The 21,100-nt window shown below is 39.1% G+C and overlaps 1 protein-coding gene across 10 annotated transcripts in view; it reads right to left on the minus strand.

The window, feature by feature from the left end:
* TNIK (TRAF2 and NCK interacting kinase) overlaps nt 1-21,100 on the minus strand; it is a 399,001-nt gene that overhangs the window by 119,390 nt on the left and 258,511 nt on the right. For all 10 annotated transcript variants that reach the window (XM_040480745.1, XM_040480740.1, XM_040480737.1 and 7 more), the window contains exons 5-7: nt 13,351-13,461; nt 9,469-9,559; nt 7,137-7,267 (exon numbers count right to left, since the gene is read on the minus strand). In XM_040480745.1, the coding sequence (XP_040336679.1) occupies nt 7,137-7,267; nt 9,469-9,559; nt 13,351-13,461 (333 nt within the window). The remainder of the gene's footprint in view (nt 1-7,136; nt 7,268-9,468; nt 9,560-13,350; nt 13,462-21,100) is intronic.

Here is a 21,100-nt window from a genome sequence, read left to right on the forward strand (position 1 = left end):
AGACTCCCCTGCAGCCAAGGATGGCAGGTAAGGATGTGACGTAGTTCTGGCCAATAAGACACAGGCACACAACTTCTGGGAGCTTCTGAAACGCTTTGTTCTTCCTGAAACAAGTGACAAATACAGATGATGTCCTGACAAGTCTTTTCCACTTCTTAGTGCCTTGAATAAAAACACTGTATCTAGAGTTACAGCATCCATCTTGCAACCATGAGGCAATAAGCCAGCAAATGAATTATGACAGGGCAGAATGGTAGGAGCCTGGGGTTTGAATGAATCGATGAGTCACTACACTAACCCTGGACCGCCTTCCTCTAGACTCCTGACGATGTAAGAAACAGAAGTACAGCCAAAAGCGTCTTTAGTGATAATATGTATACAGCAATAAGTTGAGGAAACATATTCTGAGAGCAGGAAAATGGAGAGGTCCCAGTTGTTAGGTGAGCCTGGATTTACCCCCACAGGAAGCAGAAAAAGTCAGCAAAGTGAGAGGTTTCTTTTATTCAGTACATATCACCTCAGATCCCCTCTTAAGTAGCCTTCCCCCAAGTCCCAAAACAACCCCTTCAAACCAGAGGTCACACCATCCCAAGTCCTGTGCAACCTCTGTCACATGACCAGGCCAGAAACTGCCTCTTCTTTAAGGCCTCATTTGATATCATCATAACGATCTTTTTTTTTGTCTTTTTTCTTTTCTTTTCTCTTCTTTTTTTTTTCTTTTTTCTTTTCTTTTTGCTGGGGTTCTCTTCTTTTCCAAAAGGAACATTTACATTCCTGACCATCCGTACCCAGAGCTGCTTGTAAGCTACGCTTAACTGGCCCTGCTAGACAGCAATAAACGTCCTTGACGGGACTTGTTTTAAGCCTTTGGATACATTAGCAAGTCCCAAAGACACTTCAGAACTTAAATACGGGAGAAAATGTTCCAATTACAACTGGCAAGACAGATCACAGGAGACGAGAAAGGGAAGAGGGAGGAACAAGATGGGGAGAGAGTCAGGGAGAGATAAGTTTCCTTCGTGGCCATGGTGTGACTCATTTTGGCAGGAGCTGGGTAATTCATTATTCTAGAGGCGCTGCTCAGCCTGGCCTGTGGCATGATTAATAGCCCAGTCCTGTGTGCTTTACAGACAGAACAGAGACAAATTCTAGAGCCTCTGAGAAGGCAAGCACACAACTTCTGGCTGCTGGGGGGCCCGCTGGCATGCAGGCAACTTGGACATAGCATAAGAGCATCTCTTTTGGGGCTGGGTTGCCCAACACATGAAGAGAAGAGCACTTGCTGATGGCTGACCCCTTTGCGGCACAGCAAAGAGCCCCGTGTGCTTGAAGAGGCAGAAAGAGTTCATGCAGTACAGACAGACAGACCTCGATTTGACTCAGCTCTGACACAACTAGCTTGGTGACCTGGGGCAAGCCACATAATTCCTCAGAGCCCAGTTCCTCACCTATAACGTGAAGAGAACACCTACCTTGCGGGGTTAATACCAGAACTCAATAAAGTGGTATAGGTACAGTGCTCGGCACGTTGACATGCAAATACTGGGTATTTAACAAACTCTGGTATGGTTATCATTGACTGGCAGTTCAAGCAGCACACCTGCATCAGGTAAGGTGGCAATGAGCTCTGGTACTTAAGGTACTCAAAGGAGTCACTGGGATGATGTAAGCTTACAGGAAGAAACGGGAAAGGGTGTGTTCTTCCTCCTTCGGCCCTGTGGTCTCTCTTCATGGGCAGAGCCTACTAAGAAGCCAGATGGAGTGCTAGCCCCATTATCCCAAAGCTCAGGGTAGCAAGGTAGTCTAGACTTGACAAGCAATAGCTCAATGACGGGCACGGCCAGTAGAGTGGACTCTACCAAGTTTCACAGAGCAGAAAACAGTCTTCTGTTTTGTGAGTTATTGTTATTGTCTTTGTCGAAATGTTCAAGCTGGAAAAAGGAAATTGTATTTATTGTGTGCGGTCTCTAAGGGAAGCACCTTAATCCAGAGGCAGAAGTTATGGATAAGCGGATTCTGACTCAAAAGAGGCAGACAATTTTGAATCTTAGAGGCAGAGGTTTGAATCTTAGGATACTGCTGGCTTTTTTAGGTTTTAAAAAAAAAAAGGCCCCAAATGGAAGTCCCTTCATATGACACACAAACAAAAATATTAACTATCGTATGTTGAGTAGCTACCAAGGGTTAGGCATGGAATTAACCCCTTTGTATATGTTAGCTCAGTTTATTCTAATACAACTTTGTCATATACAATTTACTATTTCCATTTCATCGAGGTTTGGGAAGGTTTCAATAACTTCTCTGAGGTAATGGAGCAAATAGGAGGCAAAGTGTACATTTTAAACCACTCCTGTCTAACTTTGAAAGCTTGACTCTGAATTCACTATGTCATACACTTATATTCTACATTAAATATAAACAGCCAAGGTGGTGGGTCACTCAGGGTCACCGAGGGTGCTGAAGCACGGGTTGTGACTAACAATTCCATTTCACACATAAAACAAACTGAAAGCGGAAATCTCCAGTCCCTTGTTCATCTACATGTGTTATCTGATGGAAGGGAAAATGTTAGAACAGCTTTATTACCTTCGGCTGGGGACCGGCCTGCAGGCCAGGGGAGGTGCTACTGTGCCTCACTGAGGAATGTCATACAGGTGGATGTGAACACAGAGCCACAAGGGATCTGTTCAAAAGCGATTTCAGCCTCTTACTGGCGATAATAACATGGTGTCTGTATCATCCTTTCCTCCTTCCAAATAAGGGTGGTGCCTTTGAATCTCAGTAGACAGAGGCCAGGCCTTGTTTGAGAATATAAATCTCATGCTGCAGTCTGAATATCGTTCTCTCTCATCACACTCTGCGTGGATCTTGGTGACTCCCAATGAGTCAGATTTCTCCTTCCATCCTGCCTGAATAAAGCCAAGTATCTGTGACACAGGAGAATGAGTATTTGCCCGACAGCCAGAGCACAACATTCACCTAAACCCTGGAGGAGACATCTATGCCTGCAAATGATCCACAGCACCTGTGTGCAAAGTCTCATAAGCAGAGTTGAGGTGAATGACACAGAACATTAGTGCAGGTGGGGCTAGAGGATGGGGGAGTGGGGGTTGAGGGGCTATGACATGTCACTGGACTTCTCTTACTTACTAATTTAATATGAATGCAAGGCCAACTTATGGGGTGGAGTGAGCAGGACAGCCAAATATATAAAATAAAAATTTTAAGCTCTCCACCCCCATATCATCCATCCATGGGGCAGGGGTGCGTAAGACTGTATCATGTGCACTATGCTGTAAGCTGCTCTTTGTGTCTAACACTCTGTCTTGGGATCTGTCCACTTCAGCACGCATGCTACCCCATTGCTTAAATGACTGCATGGTTTTCCACTGGACAGATGCTCTTGTCTTTATCCCACCAGTTCCCTATTGCTGAGAATTTGGCTGCAGAAAGCTTTCATTAACGAGTAATTCTGTTAAAGCAATAGATACATAGGACTATGAAAAATACTTGACAACCCCCATCCAACTGAAATGAAATTCAAATTTTAAAAATAAGAATTTAAACAGCTTAGGAAGTTTGAACCGTTTTATTAATTTTAAATCTTTTGAATGCTTATTATTAAATGAGAAAGCTTCCATTATTGCCCTACATACTTATCAGAGAAATGAAACCTTTCCTTTTGCTTGAAGTGTTTTGACAGAATTTCTGAAAACAAGAAAGAAAGGGCCTCTAGGGGGAAAGTGAACACACCAGGCATATGAGATTCTAGTACTCCTCCTTCGAATAGGGGTTATTTTCAATCAGTTACTTACTGTGCCTGGTAGATATCAGACAAAACCAGATTGCAAAGAAAACCATGAGCTCTTCAGACTACTTTTTTACAGAGGCCTTTATTTTCTTGAGTTGCCTGTAGTTTTAGAAAAATTTACAGCAGTCTTTAAACATATCTTAGACAAAGAGTAGATGGTAATCTATAAATAATAAAACAATAAAACAAAACTATTCTCTTACATTTTGTTTTCATTTCATTTCGTTTTTTTTAAAGCTCATTTATTTATTTATTTTTATGTTGAGAGAGAGAGAGAGCGAGCACGAGCAGGGGAGGGGCAGAGAGAGAAGGAGAGAGAGGATCCCAAGCAGGCTGCGCTGCCAGCACAGAGCCTGATGTGGGGCTCGAACTCACTAACTGTGAGATCATGACCTGAGCTGAAACCGAGAGTCGGATGCTTAACCGACAGAGCCACTCAGGTGCCCCAGTTTTGTCTTTATTTTAAAGGAAGGCCCCTGTGACATCTAATAAAGCCTAGTGGCTTTCAAGTCATCTTTTGTTCCAAACATACCCCTAGGTGGAAAGTATCGATAGCACATTAGAGCCCAAAGTGTCGACGTAAGTTTCTGAGGTTGGAATATACAGCTGGGTCAAACGGACTACCAGATGCACAGTACTGAACGCCTGAACCTTGATGGGGTTGCAAACTAACTTTATGTGTCGAAACTGCATGTACAGACCCAGCTTAGTTAATTCTTTACAGGTGGTGGGTATTTAATAAATATGTGCTGAGTGAATGAAGAAATGGTTTTGAAAGGCAACATATTGTCACGTTGTCTCCTGGTGACAGACTACATACCTAAGAATGGTGAAGAGAAAAAAAAGGATACAATCTGGTGCCAAGAAAGAAGGAGAAAGATTATATTTACAGAATCACTGCTTCTCTAGTCCACTGTAAAAGTGTGAAATGGTTGAAATAAATCTTCAAAGAACGCTCAAGCCTTCCTTTTTGCCCAGTCTTCCTAACTTAACCCTTTAGTCATGATCCTTCTTGTACCTCTGACAATGACTGGGGAGGCTCATGTTCTTGCCGTGGCTTCTTCCTCCTTTTGTACCACCTGCATTATAACAGTCCTGATGAATTAATTCTCACTAAGGTCTAACTGACTAATATAGCGAACCTGTTCCTCATCAGGATTCCTTATTTTTTAGTAAAAGACACAGAAATTAGTCTTAACTTTATTAATGTTTCAGGATACGTTAATACTTCAATAGTCACATGGACTTTCCAGTACCTCTGAAATCACCTTGTGCAGCATGATCCCCCTGTGGTTACTCATACACCAGGCTGTGTCCACACCTAGAATTATGCATTGGGCTCAAAAGTCTTTTGCTGATTCTAAACTATATTCCTTAGCCTTACTCTGAGGAAAGAGGACCAGAATATCGGTTTAATTCTAAGCTTTGGCTTCGCCAGAAGGAAGTCCTCTTCTACATTATTGAAAACAGTTAAGTCACAGGGATCTATTTTATGTCACAGAAAATAAATGCCACATACAGAACAACTACCCAAAATACTTAAAAGGCTAAGCCAAGGGTAAAAGTTTGAAACACCCTGATTCTCTATGGTATGTTATAAAGTAGTTTAAACTATCTGTGGCCCAGAAGTAGTCTAGTTAGCACTTGTTAAGTATAACTACTGTTTGAAGAATTGCTTATAGAAAATTATGATACACATATCTGGCCTGGGACATATATTTTGTAGTGGCTCCTCTGAAGGGATTTGCAAATTAAATTATTTAAATGTGCTTATCATTAGCAGTTTAAATAAATGACATTTATTTTGGCAAGAGATTAATTTTTAACTTGGCAGCTGTTTTCAGACAGATTGTTGTCAGGTTATTACAGTGCCTAACTTTGAAAGAAGGAAGAAATGTACAGGAGATTATTTTGGTTTTAGACTTTCAGCTTGCATTTCTCCAAAGAGGCAAATAATTTCATCCATGCCCTACGATACTGGGTCCCAAAGACATTGCAATGTTGGCATCTTTGTGACCTGATTTCAATAATAACCCCACATGTGGAGAACTAAAAATGTTCTTTAAAAGAGGAATTCTTCAAATATACTCTTCAGAAGCTGTTTTGTTGGTAAATTGGAGATTTATATAAGAGCACATCATAGAGGAGCAGGGTAATATATTGGTAATATACTGAAAAGAGATTTGCAAGATGTGGGCTCAAGCCCCAACTCTGAGAAGCCCACTAACTTGGGGTGTACTTGCCAAGACCTCCAGCCTCAGTTTCCCATCTTCAAGAGAAGGGTATTTGGAGCTGACTACTAAAGTCCTTGCGTGAAAAGTCCGTGCACCTGTGAAACCAGCCTCAGTAGTATCAATCAGGTTTTGCCCAAGGTTGTCCTGTGGTCTACACAAAGACCACAGGGTATCTCTTCATCTATTTCCCCATCTGAAAACTCACAGTTCCTACATTCCATTTGCCTCCAATTTTAATATTTCAACTTTCAGCCACAATTCATGACAATAATGTCCCCTGACATTGCAGCTGTCAATGGGATAGTAACCCTAAATTATGTTTTATTACTGGCTAGCATAATGGAAAAGAGGGAGGTTTCTTGAAGAAGGGCACAACTACCACCATCTAGTTAAACACTGCTTTGAATTCATGAGCAAATTGCCAGTTTATGATACAAGGTAACAAGCCACCAATCGAACTTCAATGGAACACTACAACAGGCTACAGAAATACCATAAGGTAGCTACCAACACCCCACTTCATTCTCTTTCATTGAAAAGAAACTTCAAAAATTAAACTTTGAGCAACGGAGAAACGAGGAAGTCGATTTTTAATCGGAAAAGACCCAAGACAACACATTGGCCTCTTTTAGCATAAAAAGCTCTCAGCATATATATCCTTCGCCAGAAGTTTAAACACTAATCAAAATAGAAATCTATTGTTTTTTTCAAAGTTTTAATTTAAGTTCCAGTTGGTTAACATGCAGAAATATTATTAGTTTCAGGTGTACAATCTATTGATTCAACGCTTCCAGAAGAAATCTATTTTCTAATAAGAAACCAGACTAAGTTCAAGAGAATATAGAAAATGGTTTCAACATTTTTTACAAGTAAGCAACCAGATATAATGGGTCAATTCATGAAAAAGATTCTCACTTGAATGTCTTACCATTTTAAATTCAAATAATGCTTTTCAGTTCTCCCTCTGGATTACATAAATCGTAAACCCAGGATTATATAAATTCTAAACCCAAAGGTACATGAGAATTCTCCCACTGCAAGATTCAGAGCAGAATGTGAGACATAGTTTTGAAACAATGAAGAAGTCATACCTTGAAATCATATGTGGCATCTGGGTTTTCATCACAGGCAATAACTTCTGGCGCCATCCAATAAGGGGTCCCAATGAAGGTATTTCTCCTGCCCACTGTTCGATCAAGCTGGGCACTGACTCCAAAGTCCACTATTTAAGAGAAGACACATGCATGAAGTCAATGTCCTTATATGGTGCTAAAATGAATGTGCATTTTTTTTTTTACTGTGGCAAAATAAACCCAACATAGAATTTACAATGTTAATCATTTTTAAGTGTACAGTTCTGTGTCATTAAATACATTCACATTGTTGTGCAACCATCCCCACCATCTGCTTCCAGAACTTTTCTGTCTTCCCAAACTGAAACTCTGTACTCATTAAACAATAACTCCTCATTCTCTCCTCCCCGCTCCCCACCCCTGCCCCTGGCAAGCACCATTCTACTTTCTGCCTCTGTAAATCTGGACTACTGTTGGTACCTCATATAAGTGGAGTCATACAGTATTTGTCTTTTTGTGACTGGCTTATGTCAATAAGCATAATGTCATCAAGATTAATCCGCATGTGTCAGAATTTCCTAACTTTTTAAGGCTCAGTAATATCCCATCGTATGCAGGTGGCACACTGTGTTTATCCATTCATCTGCTGATGGGCAACTTGGGTTGCTTCTTCCTTTTAGCAATTGTGAATGTTTATTTTTAAACTCTGTGTATAAATGGATAAAGTATACCAATGAGGAAAGCACAAAATGCTGTATTTGGCTAAACCAAGGGTCTGTAGGGACCAAAAACAGGTGTTGAATAAAAAGCAAGCTTGTTTGCCATAAAAGAGAATACTTAGAGGATACAAAGGAAGTGGTTATGAGCCAAGTTTCTAGAGTCAGACTGCCTAAGTTTGCATCCCATTTCTGCCACTTACTAGTGATGTCACCTAGTGCTAGCAGATCAACCTCTTTAGGCTTCAGTTTCCAAATTTATAAAATGAGGGTGATGATATTTGCATAGAGTTGCTATGATGGCAAAGTGAGAGAAACTATGGAAGAGTGTTGTGTACAGGGCCTGACATAATATTCTCTCAACAAGTGACTGTTGATGAATGATGACTGAATATTCTGAGGATACATTATCTAGCCAGTATACACAAACATATGTACATGCACGCACGTGTGTACACACACACACACACACACACACACACACACACGCACACACACACACACACACACCCTGCCTACGAAATGTATGCTTTTAAGAGGGAATTACTCACAAGATGAAAGTTTGGCCCCAAATGCTAACTAAGAAAAAATGGAAATTATGCATTTTAACAAAGAGGCAAGAACAAATGTTTAGGATATAAACACAGGAGATATTTCAATCTCTTTGAAAATAAACAATCATATGGGCAATACCTCCTTTCTAGATGACAAATTGCATATCCTAGAGATAGCTGTCAATCCACGCCCTTACTCATAGACGCCAAGCAGGCAAATGCATGTGGAGATTCTCTACCTTCTCTTCCCACCAGATTGTTGGAAAGAAGCACCAAGGAAAAGGGTTGCCTCACAGATAACTCTGGCAAGTGGAAGTAGGATATCCAGCATGCATACAAAGGAGAATACTGAACACCCATTTTGTGCACGTGCCCTAGGTAATAATGAAGTCGATGAAAATATAATGTAAAACATATGGGAATATAGCAGGAATTCATTATTCTAAATGTGTCTAACAGGATATTTTTCAGTAAACAAATGGGTCATCACTTTCTGTTATAGCAGCAACAAAGTCAACAAATGGTAAGATACAGGAAACCACTTCAAGGTCAGTCACTTCTAATCTAAAGGGTTTTGCTTTAAAAAAAAAACCTCATTTTGGGGGGCACCTGGGTGGCTCAGTCAGTTAAGTGTCTGACTTAGGCTTAGGTCAAGATCTCACAGTTTGTGGGTTCGAGCTCCGCCTCGGGCTCTGTGCTGACATGTCAGACCCTGGAGCCTGCTTTGGATTCTGTGTCTCCCTCTCTCTCTGCCCCTCCCCCACTCACTGTCTCATTCTCTCTCTCAAAAATGAATAAACATTAAAAAAAATTTTTAAAAACCTGAATTTTTTCCTACGTATTGATTAAGCAAATGGTTCTGTCTGCTATATTGTATACCAATTCACTCAAGCACTTTTAGAAAATGTTTTGAAACAGACAAAGAAACATTTTCCTCTTCGTTCTGTAGTACACTGACCTCCAAATTCACAGTGACAAATTTGCATTCGTTAAAAACAAAACAAAATGGAAAAACAATCAGCTGTTGAAATAATCGTATCAGTTCCCTCAATTCCTAGGCTCACTGGATCCTGTTCTTACCTAGTTTAACTTCTGCGTTCTCAGTCAGCAAGACATTCTGCCCTTTAATATCTCGATGAATCACTTTATGCTGGTGCAGATGACTCAGCCCCTGGAGTAACAGAGAGTTGACAAGGGTTAACAGGACAGAAGCCAAGATGCAAATAAACTAGCTGGGTTGTCAGTGATCCCAAAAAGATGTGAACTCACCCAGAGAGACTTTTGTTATCAGACTCACATCTTTCATATGTGTACAGTGCTGTTCTAAACTAGGCAACTGATCAATACAAACTAAAATACAGAAGCAGCCTTTGCAACGCCCGGTGCTGTATTAATGAACTGCTTGCATATCAGCATTGATCTCAGGTAGCATCGACCCAAGCGGACGATGATGCGGCTCTGGCATGCACGAGGTTCGGCTGATAGTACTGAGAAAAGTGAGGGCTGGCTGCATGTGCTGGTTTGTAACAGAGTCTAGAGTCTCTTACAGAAAACTAACCTGATTTAACTAAGTACTCCAGTTTGTTTTTTAAATCAATATCTGAATTCAAAAGTTAAAAGTTACATTATAGTGTATAATTAAAAAAATTTTTTTTCAACGTTTTTTAAATTTATTTTTGGGACAGAGAGAGACACAGCATGAACGGGGGAGGGGCAGAGCGAGAGGGAGACACAGAATCGGAAACAGGCTCCAGGCTCCGAGCCATCAGCCCAGAGCCTGACGCGGGGCTCGAACTCACGGACTGCGAGATCGTGACCTGGCTGAAGTCGGACGCTTAACCGACTGCGCCACCCAGGTGCCCCTATAGTGTATAATTTTAACTAAGCACAATGAAACATTTCTCAGTCCAGACAAGAAATTTCCCATTGCCTTTAGCCAAAGTGCCTCACATTAAAAAAAGAAAACAGCAATTTCCCTTTCCTTTGTTTGGCATTCATAGCTGTCATCTTTAGTGCTTTGTGATATTTATGACTTTGTGTTCATTATATGAAGTAATTATGTGGTGGCATCCAAACCTGATTGTGTTCCCCTTCTCCATGAGTTACTCTCACTTTGGCTTCTCTGTGGTCTGAGCTCTAAAAATCTACAGACTTGCTCTAAGTCAGACAAAGCATAACCTAAAACAATCTCAAATTGGTGTCTTAAAGCAAATTATGTCATGCTAACACTTGCTCATCCAAGGTATTTATACTCAGGTATTGCCATTTTATTATTTATACTTTGCTGTCTTTTTAATTTTCCTGCATAATGACAAAACCCTGGTATGAAAAATGAAGTTGACATAAAAAAATTCTAACTATCTGAATTCCCTTGTTGAAAAGACTCATCAGAAGAATATGGATGTTCAAAAAGATCAATGTGTATGTTCAGGAATATCAGTAAACATAAACCATGAGAGTTTGAAGCATTGGCTTGGGTGCTAAAAAATTACCTTTCTTATCTAGTCAGGTTAGCTCAAGGTGGACATCAAGCAGATTAAAATGCTTTACAGCATCTTAACATCCCATGAATTCTTAAAAGAGGGACTGAAAATTCCTTGGCCTCCTTCACTACCAGAGCTTTTGGAAGCAGGTACCAGAGCACACAAGTGAGCCAAATGCCATATTTTATGACATCGTATGATGCATGGAGGGTTATCTCTGAAACTTCTTGTGATTGAGTGTCTCTTCCAATGAGTCACCTTATCTCAAATGCCAGTACCTTTTGGGAGAACGTATTGGAAGAAGGAAGAAAACAGTTTTCACACATTCTACCCAAGCACTGAGGGAGAATCATCGGGTGATGGTCCTGCTGTTTTCAGAACCCTGGAGAGCACATGGTGGATCCCCAGGGTTCCCCAGCTGGGGTTCCTCAGCAGCACAGAAAGGTATATTGCAGAACCAGCCCTGAAGACCCAACAGATTCTTGGCACCACTGAGTGGTCTCGAAGACTGAATAACCTTTCGTGCTTTCTCTAAATGAGTAAAATTGTAAGTCAGAAATTCAAATGAAGTTGACAAAAAGGCACCTCGATCTTTGAAAATAAATGTCAGATTTGAAGGACAGCAGCAGCCATACCTCCTTGTATCCCACTCAAATTTTGTTTTGTGTTCTTTTGCCCACCCCAAGCCATGGAGAGCTTATCCTATGTTTGCTCTTAAGAGCTTTGTTTTTTGTGTTTTTCACCTTTATGTCTCTAATCCAGCTGGTGTTAATTTTTAAGCAGGATATAAAGTAGGTATCAATAGTTTTCCACACGACTATTCAATTAACCAAGCACTATTTACTGATAAGGGCACCCTTCCCCCATGCACTGCAGCACTTCCTTTGTCATAAATCAGGGGTCCATATGAAGTGCATCTGTTTCTGGATATTTATCCTGTTCCTTTGGCCATCTGTGTATTTGTGTGACGATACCTCATTCTGTCTTATCTACTCAGTAGCTTTATAATAAGTCTTGGTAACTGGCACCATAACTCGTTCAGCTTTGTTCTTCTTCTTCAAGATTGCCTTGGCTATTCTAGGCACTTTGCATTTCCATTTAATGTTTTAAAATTCAGCTTGTCAAGGGGTGCCTGGGTGGCTCAGTCAGTTGACCGTCTGACTCTTAATTTCGGCCCAGGTCATGATCTCATGATTCGTGGTTTCGAGCCCCACGTTGGCCTCTGCACTGACAGCTCAGACCTTATTTGGGATTCTCTCTCTCTCTCTGCACCTTCCCTGCTTGCACTCTCTCTCTCTCTCTCTCAAAATAAATAAGTAATTGTTTAAAAAATAAAGCTTGTAAATATCCACAGATACACCTAGAAAATTTTGATAGGGAGTTCAATGAAACCACGGATCAAACTGGTAAGAAATAACATCTTTACAATATTCAATATTCTTATCTGTGAAATGGTATATACCTCCATTTATTAAAGTCTTCTTTAATTTCTCTCACTAATATTTTGTAGTTTACAGTGTAGAAGTCATTCACATCTTTCTATAAATTTATTTCTAAGTATATGCTATTACAAATGTTATTTTTATGGGTCCATTTTCTTTCTTCCTTTCTTTCTTTCTTTCTTTCTTTCTTTCTTTCTTTCTTTCTTTCTTTCTTTCTTTCTTTCTCCTAATGTGGTTTCAATTTCTTAATGCCTTCTATCCACCCACCCATCCATCCATTCACAGCACATAATCTGTCTCTCAAAAGTGTATCTTGGGCACATCATGAACATAGTTTTAACTTTTATTCCCTTAGATTAAGAAGGCAGAGCTTATAAATAAATTATGATTGTGAAGCAGATCTAGTAATAATGCTCAGTAAACGTACAATAGACTCCATATTACTAGCAAGAGATGAATAAACTAGTCTGACTGAACCCTGACCAATTACCTTCTTCCTGAATTGAGCTCAGTACATATGATACTATTGTCCAGATTGCCTGACTGAGATTAGTGGGCAAAACTGGACAAATATACGTAGTCTTATCCAGATATTTTGATTGATTTAAGTGACAACGTCTCAAAGATTTTTTTTTTTTCATTTAAAATCAGTTAGACGAGGTTATAAATGCTGGAATGGTTAACGTCATGCAATTCGTAAACTATTTTCATAAATGGAAAATTCAAGTAATCGAAAAAGCTCTAAAAAATTCATTTCTTAAGTGAAACCTTATCTCTATGATCTAAAATCATATTTCTAATTGAAAACACCATTGGAAATGGTTAAGGAAAGTCAACCAGTGTTAACCCCCCAAATGAGAGTTCACATGGCCTGATCAGAATGACTCTCCCTTCTATTGGAGCAGACCACAAAACCACCACCACTGCCATCATTGTTAGAATAAAGCTTTAGAAAGGTCTACGATACTCTTGTGAATGTCAGTGGAAGGTTGGTACTAAGTTCAACACCTCCCAAGATACTCCATGTTGTCACTTACTCGTAAGATCTCCCTGCAGATGTACGCGATCCACTCTTCCTTCAACGTGTTACCTTTTGTGTTCTTGATCAGGTCAGTGACAGAGCCAGCACCACAAAACTCCATCACCAACTGGCAAAGGAAGCAAACATACCATAATTATAATTATACTTCACAGCTTCCACTGGGTTAAGACAGCATAAGTGATTCAGTTGGCTGTTTTAGAATGCCATTCCTGTAAGGAACAAGTGATCGTAAGACAATATATAAAACATAAACTTATATCTTAATTTCTTTCCAAAATGATGGAAAAGAAAGATTATTTTTAATTTTCCAATCTGAAAATTATAGTTGGAAATTGAGGAAAATCTCCATATTCTAAGTTATTTTTAAAAACGAGGGCAGATGTATTTGAGAATACCTCTGCAGTTTTATCCAGCAATTGATCTCATCTCTCCTACAAAAGCAGATCATTCTCCTGTCTGAAAGAGCTATGGTTTTCTAGGCAGTCCAACATTGGGACAATAAAGTGTAGGCTGTTTATGCTATTGGTTTGTAAGTGGCACTGTAAGCTGTCAGAGTGGGGACTATCTGTTTTTAATTAACTTCAGCAAATGTTCCCGGGAGGTTAGACACATCAAATAAATTCGATAAACAATAAGCCTTAATTTAGCACCTTTCATCCAAAAAGCTTCAAGTTCTCTATAAATATAAACTCATTACAGCACTCAGCAACTTTATCGAATAGGCAGAAAATAATCCTCTCCCTTATTTAATAGAGAAATAAAGACTAGAAGAGGGAAAACAATCCATCTGATTTTACACTCATTTTCTAGGTTGAGGAAACATATCCATTTCCATATTTTCTCCCTTTTCTTAAAACTAAAAGAGGTCTTCTACAAATGTCATCTTATTAAGTACTTATATATTTTTTGTAATTATATGAAAAGAATTCAGAATAACTAGCAATCAATCTCTGACTAGATACTAGAAACAGAACTAAAATGGATCCACAAGAAATCACATTGACGGTTTTGGCTTTGTCCAAATGTCCATTCCCAACATCAGCACCATGGTTGCCTAATAGAAACTCAGTAAAACTCTGAAATGAGTTTCATGAATGAGTTTCCAGTGCGTCTTCTGACTTGTCTTATGATTCCACAAATGGCAGGAAATGCTACCATCTTCTCCAGACTGCCAAGGGAAGTAAAGAGACCTATTAGAAGTTTCTGTAAGGAAATTTGAGAAGTGCCACGGTAGCTCACACTGCAACCCAAAGAGAGTTGCAGAGTTGTCATATATGATAGCCAGGAAGCTATAGGAGACCACAAGATCATGTTAGAAAGAACTCAAGAATCAACTTGAAGAGGTTCTCACTGGCCAACTATGGGATGATTTGAGCATCAATAAAAGTAACAACTGCAACGGCTTGAAACACATTAAATATGCCTAACTAAATGCATTAATAAACAACCCTCAAAAAGAATATATATATAACTGGCTCCATCTTATTTTGAGACTGGTAAATAAAGGGAAAGAATCAAGTTTCTACTTGCCAATCTGAGACAAGTTTTACCACTGGATAATTAAGTACTTAAGAGGTAAATTTTCTTTTCATAAACAGCAGGCATTCCATGCAATAAATGAAGAGGACAGAAGAGAATTAGAATATTACTATTTCATAGCCCCTAAATAAAAAAATTTAAGCACTGATTATCAATGGCTGCTAACACTAAAATAACTAACTAACTAACTAACCAGACAGGATTTGCCTCTTGATTAGAATAACAACATCACCTAAGAAGTAGCCTTGCCAAAAACAAACAACAGCAAACAAACAAAAAACCCAGAATCTGATCAAGTGTTTAGTTCCAACTGCCAAATTACAAAAAATTCAGAGTACTGAGGAACATCTTACCTCATGGGGACACAATCAAGAAAACCTAGAATAGGAAACTCCATAGGGCAAATGACCCATTTGCTTTAACAAATAAATTGCAAGAAGGTAAAAAAGGAGATGGAGGGGATATCTATAGACTTAAAACCACTAAAAAAGATATACCAACAATGTGCAAAGGATGCAACTTATCTAAATATGATTTTTTTTAAAAAGCTGTTAAAATTGTTGAGGCAATTAAAGCTTTGCATACAGACTAGATATTTGATGATACTAAGGAAATATGAAGGTTTTTTAAAAGTGTGATAATGGTTCTGTTGTTATGTAAAAAATTCTTATCTTTTAGTGAAACATACTGAAATATTATGGATAAAATGATATGATGGTCTTTTCTATAAATGCTGCTGGGACAACTGAATATCCACATGTAAAAGAATGATGTTGAACCCTGACCTCATACTATACAAAAATTATCTCAAAATGGATCAAAGACCTAAATGTAAGAACTAAAACTATAAAACTCTGAGGAGAGAATACAGGGGTAAATTTCCATGACCTTGGACTTGGCAATGGTTTCTAGCTATGACAATAAAAGCACAAACAACAAAAGAAAACACAGATAAATTGGATTACATTAAAATTAAAAACTTCTATGCATCAAAGGATATAAACAAGAGAGTGAAAAGAAAACTCCCAGAATGGGAAAAATATTTGTAAATCATATATCTAATAAAAGTCTAGTATCCAGAATATATAAAGAACAGATCAACAACAAAAAAATAAACAACATCATTTAAAAATGGGCAAAACACTTGAATAGACATTTCTTCAAAGAAGATATACAAATAACCTGCAATCACATGCCAAGATGTTTATCATCAACAGTCATTAGGAAGTTGTAAATCAAGACAATAAGATACCACTCTATACCCACTAGGATGGTTATAATTTTTTTAATAAGTCAGAAAATAACAAATGTTGGCAAGGATGTGAGAAATTGGAGCCCTCATATACAGCTGGAGGGAATGTAAAATGTTGCAGTCACAAACAGTTTAATGGTTCCACACACATTAAGTTAACATAGAATTGCCATATGACCTAGTAAGTCCAATTTTAGGTATATACTCAAAAGAATTGAAAACCAAGTATTCAAACAAAAACTTGCATCAGAATGTCCAAAGCAGCACTATTCACAATAGACAAAAGGTGGAAGTAACCAAAATGTCCACCATTGGATGAATAAACAAAATGTGGTATATCCTATAATAAAGTATTATCTTGCTATGAAAAGGAAAGAAGTACTGATGCCTGATACAACATGGCTGAATCTTGAAAAGATTATACTAATTGAGAGAAGGACCAAAAAGGCTCTATATTGTATAAACCCACTTATATGAAATATCCAGAATAGGCAAATCCCTAGAAACAAAAAGATTAGTGGTTGCCAATGGTTTCCTTTTGGAGTCATGACAAAGTTCTGGAACTAGATAGTGGTAATGGTTGGACAATACTATGTACTTAATGCCACTAAATTATATATTTTAAAATGGTTAAAATGTTAAATTTTATGTTATATATTTTTTATCAGAACTTAGAAAAAGAGATATAATGAGAAGATATGTTTCAAAATAATAGAAGGAAAGAAGTGGGTAAGCATATGGATGGGCAGGATTGGTCAATGATTGATGGTTTGGGGACTAGTGTTGCACCTACGAGTGTCCATTATATTGTTCTCTTTACTATTGTGTATTTGGGGGATTCTCTACAATACAAAGTTAAAGAAAAATCCCATTGTGTAGCAAACCATGGTTCAATGGTGGCAGGATAGACTGAAGAAACATCCTTGGGTTGAAATATTTTCTCAAGTGAGCTGAATATGTTTGTGCTCCTTTCTCTTCTCAAATCTCATTTTGACAAACACAGTGACCAGACCTCCTATGAATCCTTCCATTGCTCCCATATCAGCGGGAGAAAATGTCCCACCGCTGAGCTCTATTGGGCCACAAAATTATAGTTCCCAAGGAAAGCAGTGGAAGCCCAGTGACTCTAGTCTTTTAAAGTTAGATTGGACAAAATACTTTCAAATATTCAGTAGGAAACAATCCTGCTCTAGCCAGGCACTAATGTCAGTGATTTCTATAATTTGCTTCTCTATTCAGCTCTAGCTGAAGGCTGCTGAATTCTTTTCATCTCACTATGGAATGAAATGATTGTTAAATTGTGTAATGGGATTTAAAAAAAAAAAAAAGAGAAAGAAAGGAAGAAACCAGCATTTGCTAGCAACTGGTTCCTGCAGCCACAGTGACACTGATAATTACTGCCACCACGCAGCAGGGACCCTCCCTCATCACAAGTAACCTCATCACATTAATAAACAGAAACAGGGCTCAACATGCCAAGCCCAGCAGCAGTAAGTCAATAACTTCACATCTCACAAGCAAGAAATAATGGATCATTAATATCTTCCCCCAAAGAAAGTTCTTGAAGAGTTGACACTAGGACAACAATACTTGCTAACATTAACTGAGAATCTGCCATGTGCCGGGTGCTGGGCTTGGTGATTTGCAGCTACTGATTCATTAATACGCCATTGCCTCAATTCCCTTTTCCTTATTCACTTAGAAATGAAGCTTAGTAATGGTCTGCAGCCTTATCTATGGTATACCTACTCATTAAGTAAGCAGAGCGTGTTGAAAGAATGGTGCTCTCTCAAGTACTAGTTATGTGACCCTGGGCATGTATGTTCTCTAACCACCCTGGGCTCAGCACCCCACCACCATCACTATAAAATACAACATAAAACAATAAAATAAAATAAAATAAAATAAAATAAAATAAAATAAAATAAAATAAAACAAAATAAAACAAAACAAAACAAAATAAAATAAAACAAAATAAAATAAAATAAAATAAAATAAAATAAAATAAAATAAAATAAAATAAAACAAAATGTTTGGTGTGAACACTAAATGTGTTTATGAGTGTAAAGGTCCTGGCAGTCCCAAATCTTAAACTATACTTATTACTTTTTATCTGTTGGTCTGTCTGCATTTTTAAAAACGAGCAACCAGGAAGAGTTTCCAGCTTGGAAGATGGTATCAATAGCTTCCCAAGATCCACTTCAAATGGCTGACAGAACATGGGGCACATGCATTTCTATAACCTCTATTAACAAAAGAGCACAAAGAACACATGGCTTTTTTTTAAGCTTGTATCACATGGCAAGAAAAAAACAGTGGTGCATTCCAGGATGTCGGATCTTTTTATTTGAGGCTGAAGAGGTAGAGGGAAAGGTTTAGAAGGAATGGTACATTTGAAATGCTCTTTCCACACCACCGAAATAACTGGGTCAGAAAATAGAATACACCTGTGTGTCACTTGGGACAAGAGAAGAGAGACTGGGTTGAAGGTGAGAACAGAACTAAGCTCAGGCAGGAAGGGGCCTGGACCTGGAACCATGTCACTGAGTAGATATTTAAGAAACAATATGGTGAAGCGAGACCCAATTAAGAGGGAAGGGGTTGGGGTGCCTGGGTGGCTCAGTCAGTTAAGCCTCTGACTTTGGCTCAGGTCATGATCTCACAGTTAATGAGTTCACGCCCTGCATCAGGCTCTGTGCTGACAGCTCGGAGCCTGGAATCTGTTTCGGATTTTCTCTCTCCCTCTCTCTCTCTCTCTTTCTCTCTGCCCATCCCCTGCTTTCCACTCTGTCTCTGTCATTCACTCTCAAAAATAAATAAAACATTAAAAAAATAATAATAATAAAAGGGGGAAAGTGTTGCCTGGATGATTTGGACACGTAGTTATTGTTATCGACATTAAAAAGGTTAACTTTTAAAAACAAAGAGTTTGTTTTTAATGTTTACTTATTTTTGAGAGAGAGTCAGAGCGAGAGTGGGGGGAGGGGCAGAGAGAGGAAGACACTGAATCCAAGGCAGGTTCCAGGCTCTGAGCTGTTGGCACAGAGCCCGACGTGGGGCTGGAACCCATGAGCCATGAGATGATGACCTAAGCCGATGTCAGATGTTCAACCGAGTCACCCGGGTGCCCTTTAAAAAAAACAACAACAAAAAAACAAAGTTCTAACATATGTCACAACTTACATGGTTGTTTGTCATGTATTTTTGTCAGTTGTCTTATATTTCTGTTTTCTCTTAGAGGCTGTGGGGGGAGGGGGCACTTATTATGCCCTCCTCTGCCTTCCCCTCTCCAGGACAATATTTAAGCAAAAGGTCTTAGGTCTCAGCTGAGCCCAGAAGGAATTTCAGAAGCACTGCCTGAGCCAGCCCTGAGCTCACCTCATCAGGAGGGGTCTTCAATATGGAGTCACCTGCTGTGGTCACTTCCTTACAAAAAAATTTTTTTAATGTTTTATTTTATTTTTGAGAGACAGAGAGAGACAGGGCATGAGCAGGGGAGGAGCAGACAGAGAGGGAGACACAGAATCCGAAGCAGGCTAGGCTCTGAGCTGTCAGCACAGAGCCCGATGCGGGGCTCGAACCCATGAACGCGAGATCATGACCTGAGCTGAAGTTGGACGCTTAACCAACTGAGCCACCCAGGCGTCCCTGTGGTCACTTCTAACCTGCACTTTCCAATCCTAATCACCTCTGAAATACTTTTAAAAGGTTTATCCTCAGAACCAACTTAAGAAGCTTAGGATGATTTCTGGGGTCCCTACAGTATTCACTGGTCTGCTAGTTAACTGGTTTTAAGATCCTATATAAGAAACAATGCTTTATGATATTTTAGAATTGCAGGCACTAGCCCCAAACACCTCAACTTGTTCCCCTCGCATATCACCAGTCAGTCACTCACAAGAATAACTGACTATTAACAGATCCTTCTCTTTTATAGTAAAAGGAGGAGAAAGAGGCAGGGAGAGGAAGACGAGGGAGCAGGATGCTTAAGGTCTGTCTAAAATGAGAGAAGTTCTGGGGCACCAGGGTGGCTCAGCCAGTTAAGTGACTGACTCTTGATTTTGGCTCAGGTCAGGATCTCATAGTTCATGAGTTCAAGACCCGCATCGGGCTCTGCTTGGGATTCTGCTTCTCTCTCTCTCTCTCTCAAAATAAATAAATAAACTTAAAAAAAAAATTGAAATGAGAGAGGTTTGTACTGAGCAACTGAAGGGGCATTCTAAGAAATGGGTAGGAAAGATAAACACCCAAGAATTCACAGCTCTGCAGAGGATAAGCATCTTGACCTTGAAGGTCCAGAAACATCAGAAAGGCACAGGATATTTTTATCATGTGTGGCTGGGAATAGCCACGGATCTCATCTGCATGATTTATGAAGGTGTAAACAAAACCAGTACTTTGTTATGGAATGCTGTCTCACTTGTCAGAGGTAGTTTAAAGTCCCACAATATAAAATACATGTGCATGTAAGTACAGAAATTGGCAGGTGTACATATGAACGTGTTTACCATTTAAGCCAACTTATGGAAAAGTAAAGTAAAACTGGTGGGAATTTCAAATTTGGAAATGCATTCATTTTTAAACTAGCATGTATTTGAAAAGAAAAATTCCTTTAACTTCTACATTATATTTTTAGACTTCAGAACAAGTGCTTGAACTACAAATTCTAAGTTTTGCAAAGACAAAAAACTGAGTCCCAAGGACGTGAAGTCTCCCAAACTTTGTCAATATAGTTTCTGGATAATGAACGACTTTATATCTTGAGAACGACAATGGGAGTTTGAATATATGGAGTCAACTGGTACTTTTAGCGACAAGAAGCCTGTGTAAAGGACAGGCCCACTACAAGGGCTCAACGGTCACCATGTCTAGGGAGAGAGAGCCTCAGAGTTGGCATAAAGCATTCAGGGAATAAGCAAAGTTAGTTGCATCTTGTATTTGGTTTCTGGTGCTC

Source organism: Herpailurus yagouaroundi, unplaced genomic scaffold (genome assembly GCF_014898765.1).
Source record: "Herpailurus yagouaroundi ecotype Mexico unplaced genomic scaffold, PumYag 159, whole genome shotgun sequence".
NCBI lineage: Eukaryota > Metazoa > Chordata > Mammalia > Carnivora > Felidae > Herpailurus > Herpailurus yagouaroundi.